This window comes from Lactuca saligna, chromosome 7 (genome assembly GCF_052625555.1).
Source record: "Lactuca saligna cultivar CGN05327 chromosome 7, ASM5262555v1, whole genome shotgun sequence".
Taxonomy (NCBI): domain Eukaryota; kingdom Viridiplantae; phylum Streptophyta; class Magnoliopsida; order Asterales; family Asteraceae; genus Lactuca; species Lactuca saligna.
In genome coordinates this window covers 77,910,386-77,930,633 of record NC_136423.1, presented here as the reverse complement: position 1 = coordinate 77,930,633, position 20,248 = coordinate 77,910,386, and the positions used below count along the sequence as shown (strand labels likewise).

At 36.5% G+C, this 20,248-nt stretch overlaps 2 protein-coding genes across 2 annotated transcripts; both read right to left on the bottom strand.

Moving 5' to 3' along the window:
- Window positions 1–504: 504 nt before the first annotated feature.
- On the bottom strand, window positions 505–1,311 carry LOC145006163 (17.9 kDa class II heat shock protein-like). Its single transcript, XM_078965262.1, has one exon. It carries the CDS (start codon window positions 1,200–1,202, stop codon window positions 711–713), a length of 492 nt encoding a protein of 163 aa, XP_078821388.1. The 5' UTR covers window positions 1,203–1,311; the 3' UTR covers window positions 505–710.
- A 750-nt stretch (window positions 1,312–2,061) lies between these two features.
- On the bottom strand, window positions 2,062–2,679 carry LOC145007070 (uncharacterized). Its single transcript, XM_078966068.1, has one exon. It carries the CDS (start codon window positions 2,677–2,679, stop codon window positions 2,062–2,064), a length of 618 nt encoding a protein of 205 aa, XP_078822194.1.
- Between the last annotated feature and the right edge of the window lie 17,569 nt (window positions 2,680–20,248).

Genomic DNA, 20,248 nt, shown 5'->3' with positions numbered 1-20,248 from the left:
AAATGGAAACAACTATTTCCGATTTATTCAAACATATCACTCTTCAAAACATAACGATATTGTTTCTTTTTAATTTAAGAGAAATTAAATATCCTTTTATTTTTTATGTCTAATATCTTCCTATCTATTTTAAATGGAAACAAATTTGTATATTTATTATCTTAAATAAGTAGGAAGAAAATTAAGAATAAAAGTAGAAAAATATTTAATTTCTCTCTTGATTTAATGCTTTCACCCGTTTTATAAAATCAAAGAAACAACACACATGAAACTTAACCATGCTATAGTTTAAGTATCTAAACACACACTAAAAACACAAAATAGCCCAAATCTACCTAATTTATTTTCATGTGATTGACTAATCATTACCATTTCGAATGAATGGACATGTCCATTACACATTAGATTACTTCGTAATTTCGTATTTGAATTTTCGCACACAGGTGTCTAGCACACCTTTCTCATTTTAACGATCAAAAAACAAAATAAAATACGACCCAAAAGTTGGTCTCAAAAACCCACAATATATTGATTATACAAATAAGAAATAACACTAGAAATACTGATCAAAATAACAAACCATTACAGATATCAATGAAACAACTAGTTCTTATAACCAACATTATCGATCGCACTTCACTAGGATCCTTCTCACACGATTCAGGATCTTTAAAAGAAATTTCACCACATACAAACTCCGTTTCTGTTCTTCAAGCAACCTGGACCTGAATCGTCTTCGGCTTCTTGGGCTCCGGCGGCGGCAGTTTCTCCACCGTCACTGTAAGCACTCCATCTTGACAAATCGCAGATATCTTCTCTAAATTGGCATTTTCCGGCAACGCAAACTTCCTCATAAACTTACCAATCCTCCTCTCCATCCTCACGTACTTCACTCCTTCCTTCTCTTCCTGATCGTGTTCCCTTTTTCTCTCTCCACTTATCACCAACACGTTGTCTTCCTCCACCTGGACCTTGATATCTCCGGACTTCAAACCCGGCATGTCGACGATGAAGACGTAAGAGTTGGGATACTCCTTCACATCAGCCGGAGTTGCAGCCATTGCTCTAGCGTCACGGACATAAGCGCCAGTAGGTCCGGCATTGCTTGATTTGTTGTTGGTGGTGGTGTCGTCGGTGGCTTCAAGAATGTGGTGGAGGTTGCGGAAGAACGGCGTGTCGAAACCCATCAGACTGATATCCATTTCGAACTTTGTTAATGATGTTTTCCCAAAATTGGAGCAAGGTTGGAAGATACCAATAAGAACCGAGATATTTTGTAATTGCAGGTTGATGAATCGAGCATTGTGACGGTGGATTTATAGGGTGGAGAGAGAGGTGAGAGAGGAGGAGTCTGGAAAGAACGGGGCAGAGGAAAAGAAAACGAGGAGGTTCTGGTAGCTTCTTTCGACATCTGGAAGACATGGGCCATCTTCAAAGCATGGAAGATTTTTAGTCCGTTGGATTGTTGGTTATTCAATGTGGATATCCAACCATTTTATATTAACAAGTGGGAAATTATCATATTTTGTACTTTGTTATGATACAATTTTTTTTTTTTTTTTTTTTTTTATAATTTATTTTTTATTTTTTTCGATTTTTTTTAAATATAAACAAATATTTTTTAAATATAACATAATAAATAAAACATAATGTTTAAAAATTATAAATAACATATAAAAAATTTTAAAGATTAAAATTAATATAAAAAATAAATTACACATAATATCCAAAAACAAAAAAAGAAATAACACCCAAATTCAAAAAAAAAAAAAAAAAAAAAATACAACGCTATTCGTTATCGTTATTGTTACCATAGAAGATATAATCCGCCAAGTCCTCTCGAAGTTGTCTGTGTTTATTTGCGTTCTGAATGTCAACAACGCGATGCAAATAATCTATTGTTCCTGGTTGAAACTGAACGTGTAGGAACTCCGTTGGGATATAGTGTGCAATAGTTCACCTTTTATTTTCTATTACCATGTTATGTATTATGATACATGCATACATGATATATCGTAGAGTTTCTAAATCCAATGGTCGTGCTGCATGTTCGACTGTATGTCACTTTACCTTCAGCACTCCAAAAGCACATTCCACATCCTTACGTGCTCCTTTTTGTCTTCTCTTAAAAAATTTGTCTCGTTCTTCAACTGGGTGGTAGAATGCCTTCACGAATGTGGAATACTGAGGATATATTCCATCTGTAAGGTAATACCCATATCTGTATTCGTTTCCATTCACCGTGAAAGGAGCATCCGGTGCTTTTCCATTCAAAAGATCGTCGAATATTGGCGACTGATCAAGAGCGTTGACGTCGTTGTTGGACCCCGCAACCCCAAAAAATGGATGCCATATCCATAAATCTTGAGAAGCAACAACCTCTAAAACCAACGAAGGTGATCCGTGATGACCACTTGCGTATTGCCCATTCCATGCTACCGGACAAATATTCCATTTCCAGTGTGTGCAATCAATGCTTCCGATCATATCGGGAAACCCATGGCATTCTTCATGCGCTGCATACAATTCTTGCAAATCACGCAACGAAGGTTTCCGCAAATACACGTCTCCAAAACTTTCAACAACACCCCTTGACAATGTATACAAACTCTCTTTTGCGGTACTTTCAGACATTCTCATATAGTCCTCCATGGTGTCGGGTGACTCCCCTATAGCCATCAAACGAATGGCCGCAACACATTTCTGCAATGTTGTAAACCATCGTCTACCTCTACATCATATCTTAATTGAAAAAATTTGTACCGCAACATAAATTAACTAGAGTTTAAAAATATATTGCATATGTTGTAAAATTAAAGAAACATGTAGTACATTTTTATTTATTTTGTATAAAAGTATAGTAGATACCGCCTTTCCAAAGTGTTGGCGATTCGTAAGAACACATCCCTACTCAAACGAAATCTTCTTTTGAAGTCCTTCGCCCCGTATACACAATTATCCGCAAAGTAATCGCGATATAGATGTTCGTGTCCTTCCACGCGAATTCTGTTTAACATCGTACGTCTTGTTAGTAGCGAGGCTGGGTCTGGTTGTAGTAGGTCGGTAGTGTAATAATGATACATCATCCTAAAGAAAATATCGTCATCTGAATCATCGGACGAGTCGACAGGATCCATATCTTTTTTTGAAGATAATTGAAAGTATGTAGAGAGGAGAAGAGAAAGTGTGTGAAATTTTTTATAAAATGGTAGGTATTTATAGGGTAAATGGGTTTTTTAATAGTTAATTTTTTTTAAAACCGTTGCATTTAAACGTTTAAATTTCACTCATCACATCCAGTGACGATGGCCACGAGATTCACCCTCTTCGAGCAAAAAACAAATAGGGGGGAACGCCCCCCTGTCATGATGCTGTTGAGGCGTGCCATGTCAGCCCAGTTACTTCTCGTTGAGACTCATACCGCAGCTCTTATCTTTTTTTATGTTTATTTATATGTATGGATAATCACATAAAGCCGTATTACATATTTTATCATTGACCAAAAAATAAAAATCTATTTTATATTTGTCATTTCAATTTATGTAAACGGTATATATTTGGTAGACATTTAGTCTTGATGTTATATATATATATATATATATATATATATATATATATATATATATATATATATATATATATATATATATATATATATATATATATAGTCTTTAATATTTTTTATTGGAATATATATCATTGTTGTTTTTTGTACTCATTCAGTATTTATGATCTATTTCTTAAGTTTTTTTATCACAACATCTTACGTAAGACAATCATTAAAGAGGTGTTGGGGGTTGTTAATACTTATGCCCACTGCAGCCTCAATTGCTTTGTAAATTTTTCATATGATTTCGGATTTTGACGATTTTTATAATCACTCGTTCGTATACAATTTTCGCTTAGATTACTTCCGTTAAAAAATAATATATTTTTATTTACGATCATTATATCCATATGTTATTTATGAATATATGTTTGAATGTTTTTTTATAAAATCATAATTAAAATTATATATTACTTTTAACTGGAGTAATCTAAATGAAATTTGTAATAGTCTCAAATACAAACACGTGGATATAAATATCTTAAAATCCGAGATCGTATAAAATAGTTATGACATTCAGAACACAATGCCTAAGCATAACAATAATACCGAAGCAACCAAGCAGTCGAGGTCGTGATGACCATAAGCATCAACAACCTCGAACCCCTCATTAATGATTGTCTCATGTGGGATGTCATAAAAAAAACTTAAATAAACTTGTTATAAGTACTGAATGTGTACAAAAACGACAAAGACTTATTTTGAATATATATATATATATATATATATATATATATATATATATATATATATATATATATATATATATATTAAGGACTAAATGTTTACAAAATAAAAAATATATTACCTTATTAAGTCATTTTTTTGGCTTAAATGGAATAACTAGTCATAAGAATTGAATGTGTATAATTTAAACAAATTGAAGAGATAAATATAGATGAAAAAAAAAACTCAATAATAAAAAATATATATTACATTTTGAAGTCATTATCCTATATGTATATATTATATAAATATAGTAAAAAGATAAGCCCCCTTGTGAACAAATCTTTGTTCTCATGAGATTTTTGTTTTTCCTTTTTTGTTTGTTGGATTTCCTTTTATTTTTTCCACCTTTTTCGTTGTTTAAGATAATGGTTTCCACGTGACTTGATGGCCAGAGCCACCATATTGGTGTTGGTTTTTTCTCTCTTCTTCTGTTGGCGACTCACCTCATATCACCGACAATCGTTTACCGCTTCTTTTTTCTTCTACATCTCTTCAATGTCATTCCTACCATTTTCCTCCCCCGTCTCTTCTATAACTACCATCGTTCCAGTTTCTCCCGCTCGACTTCTTCGTCTGGGTTTACAGCTTCATCTTGATCATCCTTTCCTCTCGATCCTTTCTGACCGCCACTACGACCACTACTCCTAAAGAAGCATCAGAACTCTTTTTTCTTATTTGATTTTGTTGGTTTTTGATTCTCCATTCTGAAGCTCTGTAAAACCTTAAGTGAGTTATGCCCACCAAGTGTTTGTTAAAATACCAAATATACATTTCTGATCTGTTACATTATTAATTTTTTACTCTGAGTTTTTCCTGTACATAAATTGATTAAAAAGGTTTTTCTATCAGTTTTTCAACTTATATCATTATGTTTTTTTTACTCTATCCCATTTATTGCTAAGTAAGGAAAGCCTTGCAGTAGCGGCAACTACAGCCATGACTGATAAGTATGGAATTCAAGTCCGAGAATCATTCAACACAAGACCACCAACGCCAAAACCACACAGATTCTATGAAACTTTCTTCCAACCAATAATGACAAAATGAGAAGCAACTATATTTGATGATGTTAGGTAACCTAAATCCTTCTTCAACATTACCTTTTATAAGAAAATGTATTTACTTATAAGTTATAAAAGTCCTCTATATTCGACTACTACCTTAGCAATATATGAAAAAGACTATTTGAAAAATACCATTTAAAGAAAATTTACATGCTCATACAAGTAATAAATATGGAATTAAACAAGAATACATCATCTTACATAGCCAATCTGTTGCAGTGGGCCCATGTTACACTTGTCTGCTCGGGTACAACGGTTATTACCCCCAAATAACACTTCTACCAAGTACTAATAATTCTATATATGTAGATGGTGTGAACTTAAGTTGAAGGGTACATTTGTATTTTTTTAACAGTATGACTCAGCTTGCTGAGTAATTGCAAAAGTAAAGAGGGAATTAGATGAAGACATAACAATGTTAGCACGTTTACAAAGACATACACCCTTTCCAACATCAACTGAAATAACAGCAAATGGCTCTGTTGCATCAAATGTATAAAATTAGTTTTTACATGCTAATATTTGGTTGACTCGAAATGGACAGCAGTAGTGGCCAAGGATGATGATGTGTTGGGTATAAATGATAAGAGAATCCGATTTGGGATTGTAACACCTCAAACTTCAAGACAAAATTTTCATTTTTAATTTACCAAATATTACTCATAAATCCAAGTCATCACATAAATTATAAGTCATTATCAAAACAATTGTTGAAGATATTAGTGTTACGTCATTGGGCCTATGTTATTTAGTCAATTGTGTATAAACGAGTTGGGCCTGTCTACTCATATTTAATGCTAGGGTTATAGTATATAATGTGCATGCATGCTACGCATGTTAAGTAACTTTTCAGAATTATCTTTGTGACCCTAATTAACGCCTCTACAAAAGCAATTCTTCATCGAGTTCTTCTGAGGCGTGAGAGTTAATCATTCAACACCATTTTAATCATATTGTGTTCTTTACCTGCTTTAATCTATTCGATCTCTAAGGATATATTCCCATCAATTGGTATCAGAGCAGGAGACTGTGTTCTTAATACACATCTCTTATGTTTGAAGAAATTATTAGGGTTTATGCAAATATTGGATCTGTTAAGAGTCGTCACTGATTTATTGACGTTACTCTGTGATCTCAATATTAACCTAATAAGTGTTTACAGTCTGATTAGTTGCAGGTATTAAAGGATCATTCACCATGCAGAACAAAGACTCAAATATCAACTCCTTGGATATCTCAAGCAGCATCGGATCAACCACAAGGATTCCAATTCTCTTTCCTCAAGAATACGAAGTTTGGGCGATGCACTTTGAAGATTATATTTTGTGTTTAGAAGACAATGGTTATTTGATCTGGGAAGCAATCACTCTAGGTCCATTTTTTTCATACAGAAACCAAAGGAAAAATCAAAACCCAGAGAGAATACAACCAGTTGCTTCTTGATGTAAAGGACGTGCCTCAAGATGAAAAGGACAAACTCATGAGCAACATTAAAGGAATGAGGATCATTAGATTCACATTACAAGCATATACTTTTCGTCTTGTAAGTTCGTATGATACAACTAAAGATATATGGGATAGATTGAGAGAACTCTATTCTACAAACACAGATCTAGAACACTCAACTCAAACCCTCTTGATATCTGAGTTTGGCGAATTCCTTCAAAATCCTGAAGAAACTCTAAGTGCTACTTTCAATCGATACAATCATATTCTCAGCAAGAAGATGAAGCACAGGATTGGACATGAACTAATTGAGCGAAAGGTCACATTCATGAATGGACTTGGATCAGAGTGGCAAGCAGTGGTGTCAACTATAAAAGCACACGATCTGTTCAAGAATTACACTCTTGTGAAGCTTGTGGGAATCCTGAAGGCGCGAGAGAGTGTGAGATAATGAAAGAAGCAAAGGTGATATCTAAGATGGGGTCTCTAGCCTTAGTTGAAAAAGGCAAGACTGTTGCTGATGAAGGATCTGATTCAGATCATTCTGAGTACGATCTCTCAAACGAAGAACATGTATTAATGGTGTCCAACCCTAAGCGATTTGCTAGGAAAAAGTTTCCCTCAAGCAAAAATCAAAACTGGAATGGAAGCTACAACTCAGAGAAAGTGAAAGAAGAAAACAAAAGCGGTTCTCATAAAGAGGAAGAGAAGAAGGAGAAAAAGTTAGTTGGAAACTTTGGATACGATTGCAATTATTGCCATGGTAAAAACCATCTTGCTAAGGAGTGCATGTTGCGAAGGAAGAATGAGAAGAATGAAGAGGATGATGAGGAGGCCTATCACAAACGAAAGCTGGAAGAGATTAAGAAGAAGAAATCTAATGATAATTCTATGATTACTTTTGTTGGATTGGAAAACATGGCTTAAGGAGAGTTTGGAGGAGTGGAAGTTTGGTCAATAGACTCAGAAGATGAAGAGGTACGCAAGCCCATACATGGAAGGGCGTCCACTACGAAACAACAGAATTCGCTGTACTCCGGAAGGTGCTTGATGGTATATGAAGGTGGATCGCAGATGCAAGAGAACGCAAGTGAGAGTGGAAGGAGCAAATACATTTGTTTCGCGACAAAGACTGTTCCAGAACAGATCAACGATTGCGAACTGCTGATCAATAAGGTAAATTCCATTCTTGAATCACTTAATATTCCTACATCTAGATACGAAACAAAATATAATGATCTAAAATTGACCTTTTCAAGTATAAGCAATAGTTTAAAGCAAACGCGACTATCAAACTCTAACCTAACCGATCAATTGAGCAGGGCAACATCCAAAAGTGAGGAGAGACGTATGTGGATCCAAAAGGTTGAGTCGGATTTATCTAAGTCTAGGTATGAATCTATTTATTTAAAGAGAGATAATTTAATTCTTTTGAAAAAACGAAACATCTTGTGTTTAATTTCAAAAGGATTTATTTTAATATCACTCAACTGCACCTTGATTGTGAAATCGGTAAGAAAATCCATAGAATGATCTTACCATTTCTCGAATTAAAGGAAGACGAAATAGAAGCAGATTGTTACAAATGTGAATCTATTGTTTCGTCTGAAGAAACTTATGATGCATAAAAAGTCGGTCTTGAACAGATTGAAAATTACATTAAGTCCAAAGACCACAAAAACATGTTGAAACAAATTTTGGATGAGAATGACAAAAAGCATATCAAATCTGATACTGTGCATAAATTTAATTCATTGAACACCAAATTAAGTTCAGAAAGCAAAATAAATGTTGATAGTACTTCTGAATTTGATGAGGATAGTGATATGAGTGTAATTTCTGTAGAGGATGAGGTTGACTGTTCCGAGTTTGTTAAAAGTAAATCTAAACCTGCAAAATCTCTTATTTCTGAAAATTCTGTTGAATGCGAAAGAGTTTTTCAAAACAAACCTAAAATCCTGAAAGAAAAGGCAACTATTTTCCTAAAGGTTCAAATAACGCAAAATCAAGTTTTTAAAGTCAATGGGGTAATAGAAACTCAAACCGTCGAGCTGAAAACCATTGTCGATGAAGACAACAAAGACGGATGTGATGAATTCTTCTGGTCAGCTCCCATAGATAATGCCGACAAAACTGTTGGTTTATCTGAAAGAACTTCCTGGAAAGTCAAAGGAAGATATGTGGCTGAACCTTTAAATAATTGCTCAACATTTGAAAAAGGTAGTCCTAGTGATACCAAGGAGGTTCGTAGCGAACCCAACTCCATGAAGAAAAGCAAACTTGAAATGTGAAAAGCGAATCCTAAGTTGAACATCCATAAGTCGTCAAAGCAACTTGCTGATAAAAAATGACAGATATAGAAGAAATCTTAGTGAAAGAAAGCAATTTTGGCAATCCCAAAATTCGGATTATGTTCGCCATGAAAGAAGGAAGAATCCTAAAGTGAAAGCATATTCGTGTGTAAACTCCAAACAATGTGTTCACTGTTATTCTCATAGTCCAAGGGACTCTAAGCAAAAAGGTACTCCACAACCCTTCTTCACAAAGTAACAAATGGAGAAACCAAAGCCTTGTTTCTCTAAATCCACGAAGTCAACAAATAATAATATCAAAGGCAAGGGAAAGCTGTTTTTAGAACCAAAAGCTCTAACTAAAAAAACTAACATGAATCCCAAAGAAAAGAAGCCCGTCAAAAATCCAATCCATAACAATACTAAAACCTTTGATTCCATAGAATCTAACTCAAAGGATAACAAAATCAAAGTTTTGACCATCAAACGAAAGGATGAAACTACTCTTATCAAACAAACATATATGGTTAATCTTGATATTACTTTTCCTAGTTGTGTGAAAGGCTCACATGGACCCAAGAAATTTTGGGTTCCTAAATCTGCTTAATTGTTGCAGGTTATTTGTGACGGACAGTACGACACTGAATGGTACATCGACAGGGTTGTTCTCGTCATATGACAGGAAGGAAGGAGGAGCTGCAAGAGTTCAGGTCTCTCAATGATAGCAGCAACGTAAAAAACAGAAATAATTCATTTGGAAGAATAAAAGGCTATGGCATGATAACAAATGGGGAATTTTCTATTCAGAAGGTGGCTTATGTTGAAAGCTTTCAGCACAACCTCATCAGTGTCTCGCAGTTGGTCATGGGAACAAGATTGAAAGTGTTCTTTGATGAAGAAGGTTCAGAAATTATTGAAAAGAAATCCAAAAACGTTCTTCTAAAATCGGAACGAAAGGGTGAAATGTTTCCACTGAATTTGAACCCGATACGAGGAAAGCCTGCCATTTGTCTGCTTACAAAAGCTCACTCAGACGAAAGCTGGTTATGGCATAGGCGTCTTTCGCACTTAAACTTCAAAGACATCAACAAGCTAGTTCTTGGTGATCATGTGCGAGGACTTCCTCTATTAAAATTCGACAAGGGTCATTTGTGTGTCTCTTGTGAGATAGGAAATCAAAGTAGAAAAAGTCATCCAACTATCGTGAACACGAAAGTTATCGAACCTTTGGAACTTCTACACATCGACCTTTATGCCCATTCTACTATTGAAAGTGTTGGTGGTAGTAAGTGTATGATAGTAATTGTTGATGATTTTTCTCGTTTTACTTGGGTGTTCTTTCTTAGACAAAAATCTGATGCAACTCTGAAACTTAAGGATTTTATCAAGTAGATTGAAGTTCAACTGCGGAAGCTGGTTCGCAACGTTCGCAGTGACAATGGGCTTGAATTCAAAAACCAAATGTTTGAAGAATTTCTCGCTGAAAAGGGAGTCACACACAATTTCTTTGCTCCCCACACTCCACAACAGAACGACGTAGTTGAAAGACACAACTTTTCCTTGTGTGAAGCTGCAAGAACCATGTTATCATTCACATGTCTGCCACTCTATTTCTGGACTGATGCGATAGCTACCGCTTGTTTTTACCCAAAATCGATCCATCCTGAATAAGCGATTCTCAATCACTCCTTATGAAATCATAAATAATCGCAAACCTAACGTTAAGTTTTTCCATGTTTTTGGTTCCAGATGTTTCATCTTCAATTCCAAAGAACAACGGAACAAATTCGATGTGAAAGCTGATGAAGGTATGTTTCTGGGATATTCACTAACATCAAAGGCATATAGGGTTCTCAACAAGCGCTCAAAGAAAATGGAAGAAACCTACTATGTTATGTTTGACGACAAGTACTTAAAACAAATTCAATCAACCAAAAGTCAAAACCAAGAAATCTTTCCTAAACCAAGTCTAGCCATTATTCCTGTGTCCAACCTTTATGAAGAATTCATGTTACTCTTTGATGAACCTGTGAAAGCTATCTCATCAGAAGCGAAATAATTGGATAATAAAGTCGACGAACTTAAGAAGATTATCGATGATGCTACAAAATACTTGCCTCAAAAGCTTTCTACTACGTACAACCCTCAAGACATGAGCACACATTTCCAAGGGGAGAATTCTGGGTCTAACATTCAATTCCAGGGGAGGGTTTCACATCACCCATTTCTGCTGAGTCTCCTTCTGTTGGAGATAAATTCTCACACACTTTGACCCATGAACCTCCATTCACAGGTGATGATTTAATTCCTGAAGTCAACGAGTTTTCCTCATTCGAGGGGGAGAATAATGAAGCGAATGAAGAGAATGACGACTCAGACGCTAAATCTGCTCAATCTGAATTTGAGGAAGTCAATGTTGAGCTAAATCCATCCTTAGATCCAAATTACCCTCTTATGACCAAATGGAAAAACGATCACCCAAAAGCTCATGTTCTTGGTGAATCCTCTGCAGGTGTCCTTACCTATTCTCAACTAAAAGCGAAACAAACTACATTATTCTCCAAACTAGAATTATGTATGTTTAATTCATTCATATCCAAGATTGAACCCAAAACCTACAACATTGCTCTTGATCACTCTGATTGGGTGCAAGCAATGCAAGATGAACTCAATGAGTTTGAGTGAAACAAAGTTTGGAGACTAATTCCAACTCCTCCAAATGCATTGGTTGTTGGTTTAAAATGGGTGTTTAGGATTAAAATGGATAAAGAAGGAAACATGATCCAAAACAAATCTCGACGGGTGGTCAAATGTTATTGCCAGGAAGAAGGGATTGACTACAAAGAGACTTTCACACCCGTTGCAAGTTTGGAATCCGTTCGCGTCTTCTTGGTATATGCAGCACACAAAAACTTTGAAGTTTTTCAAATGGATGTGAAGTGTGCATTATTAAATGGTGAATTGGAAGAGACTGTTTATGTGGAGCAACCACCTGGGTTTATAAATGAAAAATATCATAATCACTGTTACATTCTTGACAAAGTGGTTTACGGTCTAAAGCAAGCTCCAAGATCCTGGTATGAAACTCTTACTCGTTTTCTTAAAATGTCCAAATTCAAGCAAGGTTCGGTTGACCTAACCTTCTTTCGCAAGAAAGAGGGTGACCACTTGATGATTGTACAAATTTATGTTGATGACATCATCTTTGGATCTACCAATCCCAGCCTAACAGCCGAGTTCTGAAAGTTGATGGAAACTAAATTTGAGATGAGATCAATGGGTCCAATTATTTTTTTCTTGGATTAAACATTAGACAGGGACCGGAAGGAATTTTCATTAATCAGGTGGCTTACACAAAAACTCTACTCGCTAAGTTTGGAATGTTGGGAGACTCAAAGACGAAGGTTCCAATGGCATTCGGAATGAAACTAACTTCTTCACTGGATAAACCAGCTGCTGATATGACCCTTTATCATCAGATGATTGGTTCACTCATGTATCTAACAACTAGTAGACCAGATATCATGTTTTCAGTTTGTTATTGTGCTAGGTTCCAAGCAAATCCACGCGAACCTCATATGGTTGCTGTCAAGAATATCTTCCGTTATCTGAAATGAACGTCATCTCTTGGAATTTGGTATCCTGCAAACTCAGGTTTCTTTTTACAAGCATTTTCAGATGCTGATTTAGGGGGTTGCGGTTTAGACAGAAAAAGCAAAACTTATGGTTGCCAATTTCTCGATGGCAAGCTGGTGAGTTGGCAATCAAAGAAACAAACATGCGTTTCGTTGTCAACAGCTGAGGCTGAATACATTGTTGTAGCTTTGTGCACATCTCAAGTCATTTGGATTCAATTCCAACTTCGCGACTATGGCTTAAATATGAAAATAATTCCTCTCTATTCTTTCTCCAAAAGTGCCATTCGCATATGTCACAACCCAATGCAACACTCAAAAATGAAACACATAGCAATCTCACTTTATCAAGGATCATGTGGAAGATGGCAATGTTGGGATTCATTTCGTAAGATCTTCTGATCAATTGACTGACATATTCACCAAGGCCCTACCTGAAGTAACATTTAATAGAATCCTTCAAGGGTTGGGAATGATGGAAGCTGATTTTGTACCACATCCACTATCGCATTCATAAAATCTTCACTGCGAATCAATGTGAGCGTTCGCATTAGTTCGAAGCGCACTGTTCATTTGTGCTTTGGTATTTCACATATCCTTTTGTATATTGTGTATCTTTGCTTATCTCTATGTTCAAATTGCTTATCTTATCTCAGTTTTCAAAATTGTTTACTGTGAATCGGTGTGAATGTTCGCAGCCTTTCGCAATCAACTGTTTATTAACACTCTTATCACTGCGAATCGGTGCGAATGTTCGCACTCTTTCGCAGTCCACTGTTCATTATCCGTGTTTTTACCTTATTTTCAGAAAAACTCCAAAAACCAAAAATAATTTATTTGTTTTATTTTACTGCTTTGCAGAAACATCGAAATCACACTTTTTTTTTTTTACCTTTTGTTCATTTTCTTTGCACACCAAGATCATAAATGAAGACGTTCACAATGTCTATCTACTTGTGTGATGGGGAAGGTATGACTCTCGTTACTTATGAATTAGCTAAGTGTCCCTAGAAGCATGCTACTGCATGTTGACCTAAGCCTCAACGACTCGATTGTGAAGCCTTAATGAATTGATATCACCAATCAATTCTTCCCAATGAGGCCGCAAATTCACATTAGTCATGAGATACCTTACTCTTCTCACATTGAGTTAAGAGTTATTTGCATGGTCATATTCGCATTGCAAAGGTACTTTCACTCTCTTGTAACCATCTACTCTCTTCTGCATCACTTTCGCTTTCACCAATGTAATCCTTGAGACTCTCAGAAATTACCACTGAGGTTTATGGGTATACAAACATCTGTGTTAATGATCTTAGTTTCATTCAACTATGAATTGAGTGAAACCCAAAATTCAATACCCACAATGAATTCATGGTGAACAATCACATGTTCTAGTTTTCACCTAAGGATTAACGAAACCACTTTCGTGGGAGGTACAATGAAATCTCTTTTTATCTTTTGTGTGATCTTTATGAAATTTTCTTCCACCAAGACTCTTTTACCCAAAAGATCCAGTTTATTTTTTTTTGGTTTTAATATTATTCCAAGTCAATGACAATAAATTCCCAACCTACTCGTTCAACTGACTACACTGGTCACACGAGTACCTTTTCCAACTTTCACACTTATGTAAAGTTCTGGTTTGGTTCACGGATAAACCACCTTTACCAACCTTACATAAAAGATGCCTTTCAATGTTTCTTATCAAACAACTGATTGTATTCAACAGGAAACCGAACAAACACTTCTTAGTCTCTCTTGACTATGAAGAAAGAGATCTTTGCTTGGGATCAACAGTTTTATGTCACATACATGACATCACAACATCCCATAGATAAAATTTGTTTTATTTCTTTTTTCTTTGACACTCTTGCACAAAGATACTTGTGATTTTCAAAAGTCTTGTTTGTGGTTACATTTAACTTTCAGGTTAGCAGTCGTACGCATTCAATTTAATTTCCTTACTGTGAAAGAAGATAGGCTGATACGACATATTTTCAAAAGATCAAAATTTAAACGAGCGCATGAAAAGTTGAACGGACAACTATTCTTACGCCGCGTGACGCACGCCTCTGACTTGTCATAGCTGTCAAATCGCGCATTTCCAGGCAACGCTTCAAAACTTGAGATTCTCTCTCTTGATTTCTCCAACCAAATCAAATCGTATAAAAGGATTTTGACGGTTCCTTATTTCATTACCACTTTCAAAATTATCTTAAAGATTTCTGGCGATTAAAAGGCTCTCTACTGTTCATCTTCTTCAAAGCTTCATCAGTGGCGGCTTCATCTGAGAATCAGTCTGTTCAAGATCAAACTGCTCATTTAACACTCCTTTCAGTGAAGCAACATCAGAATCTCATCATCGATTTGGATCCGGTAAAATATGATGCCTTTCTTCTACCTCTGATTAAGTGCTTGAAATACTCTCTTCTTACTATTTCTATGTCTCAAGTTGAGAATGTTCCTCTCTCGATTCTCTTTAAAGCATATACCATTGCTAACTATATCAAGGACGAGCAACAAATTTACTTCGATATCCATAATCACACCACCTCAATTTCCAAGACCCACTTCGGCAATCTACTAGGGCTTCCATAATCTGAAAATTTGATCAATCCGGAAACCATCTCCAACGCAGCCATCTTGAAATTGTTTGTCACACCCCGAAACTAATGACGGAAATGTTCCAGGGCGGAGTACGTCATGCAAAGTATCACAACCAATGTACATAGCAAGCATAGTAAACATAAAACATTACATTACATAAGAATATTTGCATTTGTTTGAAAGCAAAGATAATACATGTTTTATATATACATCAGTATAACAAAAATAAAGACGTGACTTCTATACACTCCATCTTCTCCAAAAGAATGCAGGATACCTGTCTAACGAGAACCTGAGAATACAAGCAGTTTTAAAAATATCAGCATAAAGCTGGTGAGTTCATAAGCGGTTTGTTTCTAGTAAAAGAACAAGTTTCCTTTGGTTTTTTGAAAAAGTTGTTATCCAAGAAAATCCCATATTTTATTATAAGAGAAGTTTAGTTATTCATTTGTTAATCAGCTTGTTTATGAAAAGTGAAATTATCCTAGGAAAAACCCTTATTTTCCTTAAAAGTTGGTGGTTGGTTATCGATCCAGAATGAAGTGTACAAGTATCTACCATACTTGTAGCGTTTAATTGAAGTTTTCTGAAGCCTGGTTATCCTTGAAAAGTACATTAGTTTTAACACGTATATAAAACTATCAAGTAGGTAGTAAACTATTTCCTAAGGTTATTAATTCACTAATTTCTTTATTACTTAAAAGTAAATCTCCATTATCTAAGTTTGCAAGTTCTATAACCATATGATAAACTAGATATGGCAAGAAGAAGGCCAGTATCATTTTATGACTTTTGTCACCCGTAGACCTGCCGGTTCCACTGTAGCTAGTAGCAAGGTGCGGGGTAGTCAACCTCGTATAGATCTATACACTCAAGTCACGCTCTCCTTCCAGGAGATGATGGTTACAGGGGCGGTCCTCCACTCGCGTATCTCTGTGGAGTGTTTCAGAGGACGTGTCTGTTAGGTTTTATACAAACAATCCTATGTGTGCATGCAACCCTAGTTTGGATCTATGTTTTCACTATAAGACATACAACTTTATGAACACAAAATAAACCCTAGCATGCTTCTATAATTTTCGAAATTTACATAGAAGTGTAGAAAACATACCTTTGTTGTTATATAGCAATAACAACTAGTTTCCTTGATCTCTTGAACTCTCTAGAACTCTTGAAAGCAAGCACCACAATTGTAGTGCCTCTAATGGCTCACAAACACCTTGAAGCAAGAAGGCAACTAAGAGAGAGAAGGGAATGATGCTAATTTCGGCCCTAGGGTTCCCTTGGAATCAAGTGGCCTTAAATTGAAGCATAGGGTATGTATTTATACTATAGGGTGCTAGGGTTTCAGTCAAAACCCTAATGGACAGCTTAGCCACCAAGCAGCCCAAGAAACCTTATGGAATGAGGCCTTGGACGAAAATATGATGATCCTTCATCATAATTTCGTTCCCCCTTAGTCCATTAGGTTTCCTAGCCCAAAACTCAACTATCACACAATTGACAGTTTATACCCCTTTATTTAATTTGTCTCTTTTAGTCACCAAATTAATTCCTAATTAATTTATGACTAATACTAATCAAATAAATATGATTTCTCCTTTAATATATTATTCTTATAATATATTAATAAATCATAATATCTCCTCTCTCATATCAAATTACCTTGTCAAGTTGCTTTGGTGAAGGCAACCCAAAAGGACCATGCACACTCGGGTCAAGTATATACCAAATATGGTTACTGACTTAGACATTAATCCAACAGTCTCCCACTTGGATAAGTCTAGTAACTATATCTCACGTATTACTTCCAAACCCGATAGCAATCATAGCTTTCAATAGCCGCTGTCAACTCTGACCAATAACTTGTCCTTTAGATAAGGGATCGTATAATCCTCTGTTCTAGATATCATGCTAACAATAATTATTGTCTAGCATTTTATTTCTTGATCTCTGATTCGTTCGACATAGAACTCAGTTGAACACATCAACTTCATCTTGACCGGGCCCGGCACATAAGTCAAACCAAATCATCAAGTGGCCGAGATATCGCTTTTATCCTCATAGAATAAAAGGAACAGAAAAACGTCGACTAATATGCCTTTATCATTTACCAGTTAAACCATACACAATAATGCGTTTTATGACATCAAGTTACTGATGTGTTTTCGCATTATCAATGTATAATCAACTAGCAAACAATAACCATATCTCTAGGTTTAAAGATTATATGATATTATCATCTTGCGATCACTTGTGATGACATGAAGTAATACCAGCAAGTGTGGGTCTGTTCCAATGCTCAATACTAATTTCATAAGCACTCATAAACTTTGTAGCAAACCTTTGCTATGTCTAAAACTTTTCAGACAATCTACAAACAAATTTATGACAATCTTTCTTCATATCTACTTCCAACATATGAGGATTGTGGAGTGTTCGAATAATCTCATTATTCAGGAAGTCAAAACATGCAAAAATCGGAAAAATAGATAAATAATCAACACATGATAGAAACTTTCTTATAAATAACACACTTTTATTTAATCATCAATTGTTGAGTGTGACTTTATCTATTACAAGTTTCCTACCTATCTAATCTGAACTAATATTGTCCTTCAGCCCTACGCTCCTAGCGTGCTGAAAATGCTTGACCCTACTCAGTCCCTTCGTAAGGGGATCTGCTGGGTTATCTTCTGACGATACCCTCTTCACAACGAGGAGTCCCTCTTCTACCCGATGTCTAATAAAATGGTATTTCCTGTCGATATGTCGAGATCTGCCATGATCCCTTGGTTCCTTGGTTAAGGCAACCGCTCCTTCATTATCACAGAAAATTTCCATGGGCTCCTTTATGGATGGCACAACTCCAAGGTCTCCAATGAAGTTCTTCAACCATATAGCCTCCTTTGACGCTTCGCTCGCCGCAATATACTCTGATTCGCATGTTGAATCAGCTACGGTCTCTTGTTTGGAACTTTTCCAAGTCACTGCTCCTCCATTTAGGGTAAAGACCCAGCCCGACTGCGATCGGAAGTTATCCCGATCTGTCTGAAAACTAGCATCACTGTACCCTCGTACCCTTAAGTCATCACTCCCACCGAGGACTAGAAACCATTCCTTGGTCCTCCAAAGGTACTTAAGAATATTCTTAACTGCAATCCAATGTGCTCTACCAGGATTCCCCTGATATCTGTTGACCATGCTTAAAGCGAAGGCCACATCAGGGCGAGTACAAGTCATAGCGTACATGATAGAGCCTACTGCGGAAGCGTAAGGTACTCGGCTCATATCAGCTATCTCTGTCTCTGTACTCGGGCTCTGAGTCTTACTCAACTTGGTATTGCTTTGGATTGGCAACTCCCCTTTCTTGGAATTTTCCATACTAAAACGCTTTAGCACCTTTTCCAAGTATGTATCCTGACTGAGTCCTATCAGTCTCTTTTCCCTGTTTCTTACTATTCTTATTCCCAGAATATAAGCAGCTTCTCCGAGGTCCTTCATAGCGAAACATTTCCCAAGCCAGGACTTGACCTCCTGCAAGGTTGGGACATCGTTTCCTATGAGTAATATGTCGTCGACATACAATACGAGGAAGCTTATTATACTCCCACTGGCTTTGACATAAACACAAGATTCATCTTTGCTTCGCAGAAAGCCAAACTCTTTAACCTTCTCATCAAAACAAAGATTCCATCTGCGAGATGCTTGTTTCAATCCATAAATAGATCTCTCAAGCTTGCATACTCTATTCGGATGCTTCACATCGACAAAACCCTCTGGCTGATTCATGTAGACATCCTCAGCCAACTTTCCATTAAGGAAAGCGGTCTTTACGTCCATCTGCCATATTTCATAATCATGAAACGCAGCTATGGCAAGCATCACCCTAATAGACTTTATCTTCGCAACTGGTGAGAAGGTCTCATCATAGTCAACTCCGGGAGTTTGAGTAAAGCCCTTCGCAACCAATCGCGCTTTATAAGTATGCACTTTCCCATCCATGTCCGTCTTCTTCTTGAAGATCCACTTGCACCCGACTGTCTTACGACCTAGTACATTATCAACCAAATTCCAAACTTGGTTGTCGTACATGGACTGAATCTCGCTGTCCATAGCCTCTTTCCATTTTGCAGACTCTGGGCCCGCCATGGCTTCCTTATAGTTGCCAGGTTCATCCAAATTTACTAGTGTACTATCACTAATAAACGTATCCACTTCAGTAGTAATATGAAAACCATAAAACTGGGGTGGAACACTAGCCCTAGAGGAACGTCGAAGAGGTAAGGACACGTCAACAGGTTCAACAGGAGTTTCCTCCTCAAGTTGAGTGCCAGTGTCAGAGGTTCCTTCATCGCTTTGATCTTGAATTTCTTCAAGTTCAATTTGCCTCCCACTGTATTCTTGGCCTATCAATTCCTTTTCTCGGAAAACTCCTCTTCTAGCAACGAAGACAACATTGTCACTCGGTCTATAGAAAAGGTAGCCAAAAGACTTCTGTGGATAGCCGATGAAATAACACTTCTCACTACGAGGTTCAAGTTTGTCGTGAGTCTCTCGTCGTACGAAAGCCTCACAACCCCAAACCTTAATATGTGCCAACGAGGGAGCCTTCCCTGTCCACATCTCGTGAGGAGTCTTGGAAACCTTCTTAGTGGGAACTAAGTTAAGTATACGGGCGGCAGTCTCTAAGGCATACCTCTAGAAAGCTATTGGTAACGAAGTCCGACTCATCATAGAACGAACCATGTCCAACAAGGTCCGATTACGTCTCTCAGCCACACCGTTCAATTGTGGCGTTCTTGGAGGCGTGAATTGCGAAACGATTCCATTCTTTTAGATAGTCGTGAAACTCAAGACTTAGGT

Coding starts and splice junctions, on each gene's coding strand:
- LOC145007070 (XM_078966068.1), bottom strand. CDS start 2,679: ATGGCTATAGGGGAGTCACCCGACACCATGGAGGACTATATGAGAATG.
- LOC145006163 (XM_078965262.1), bottom strand. CDS start 1,202: ATGGATATCAGTCTGATGGGTTTCGACACGCCGTTCTTCCGCAACCTC.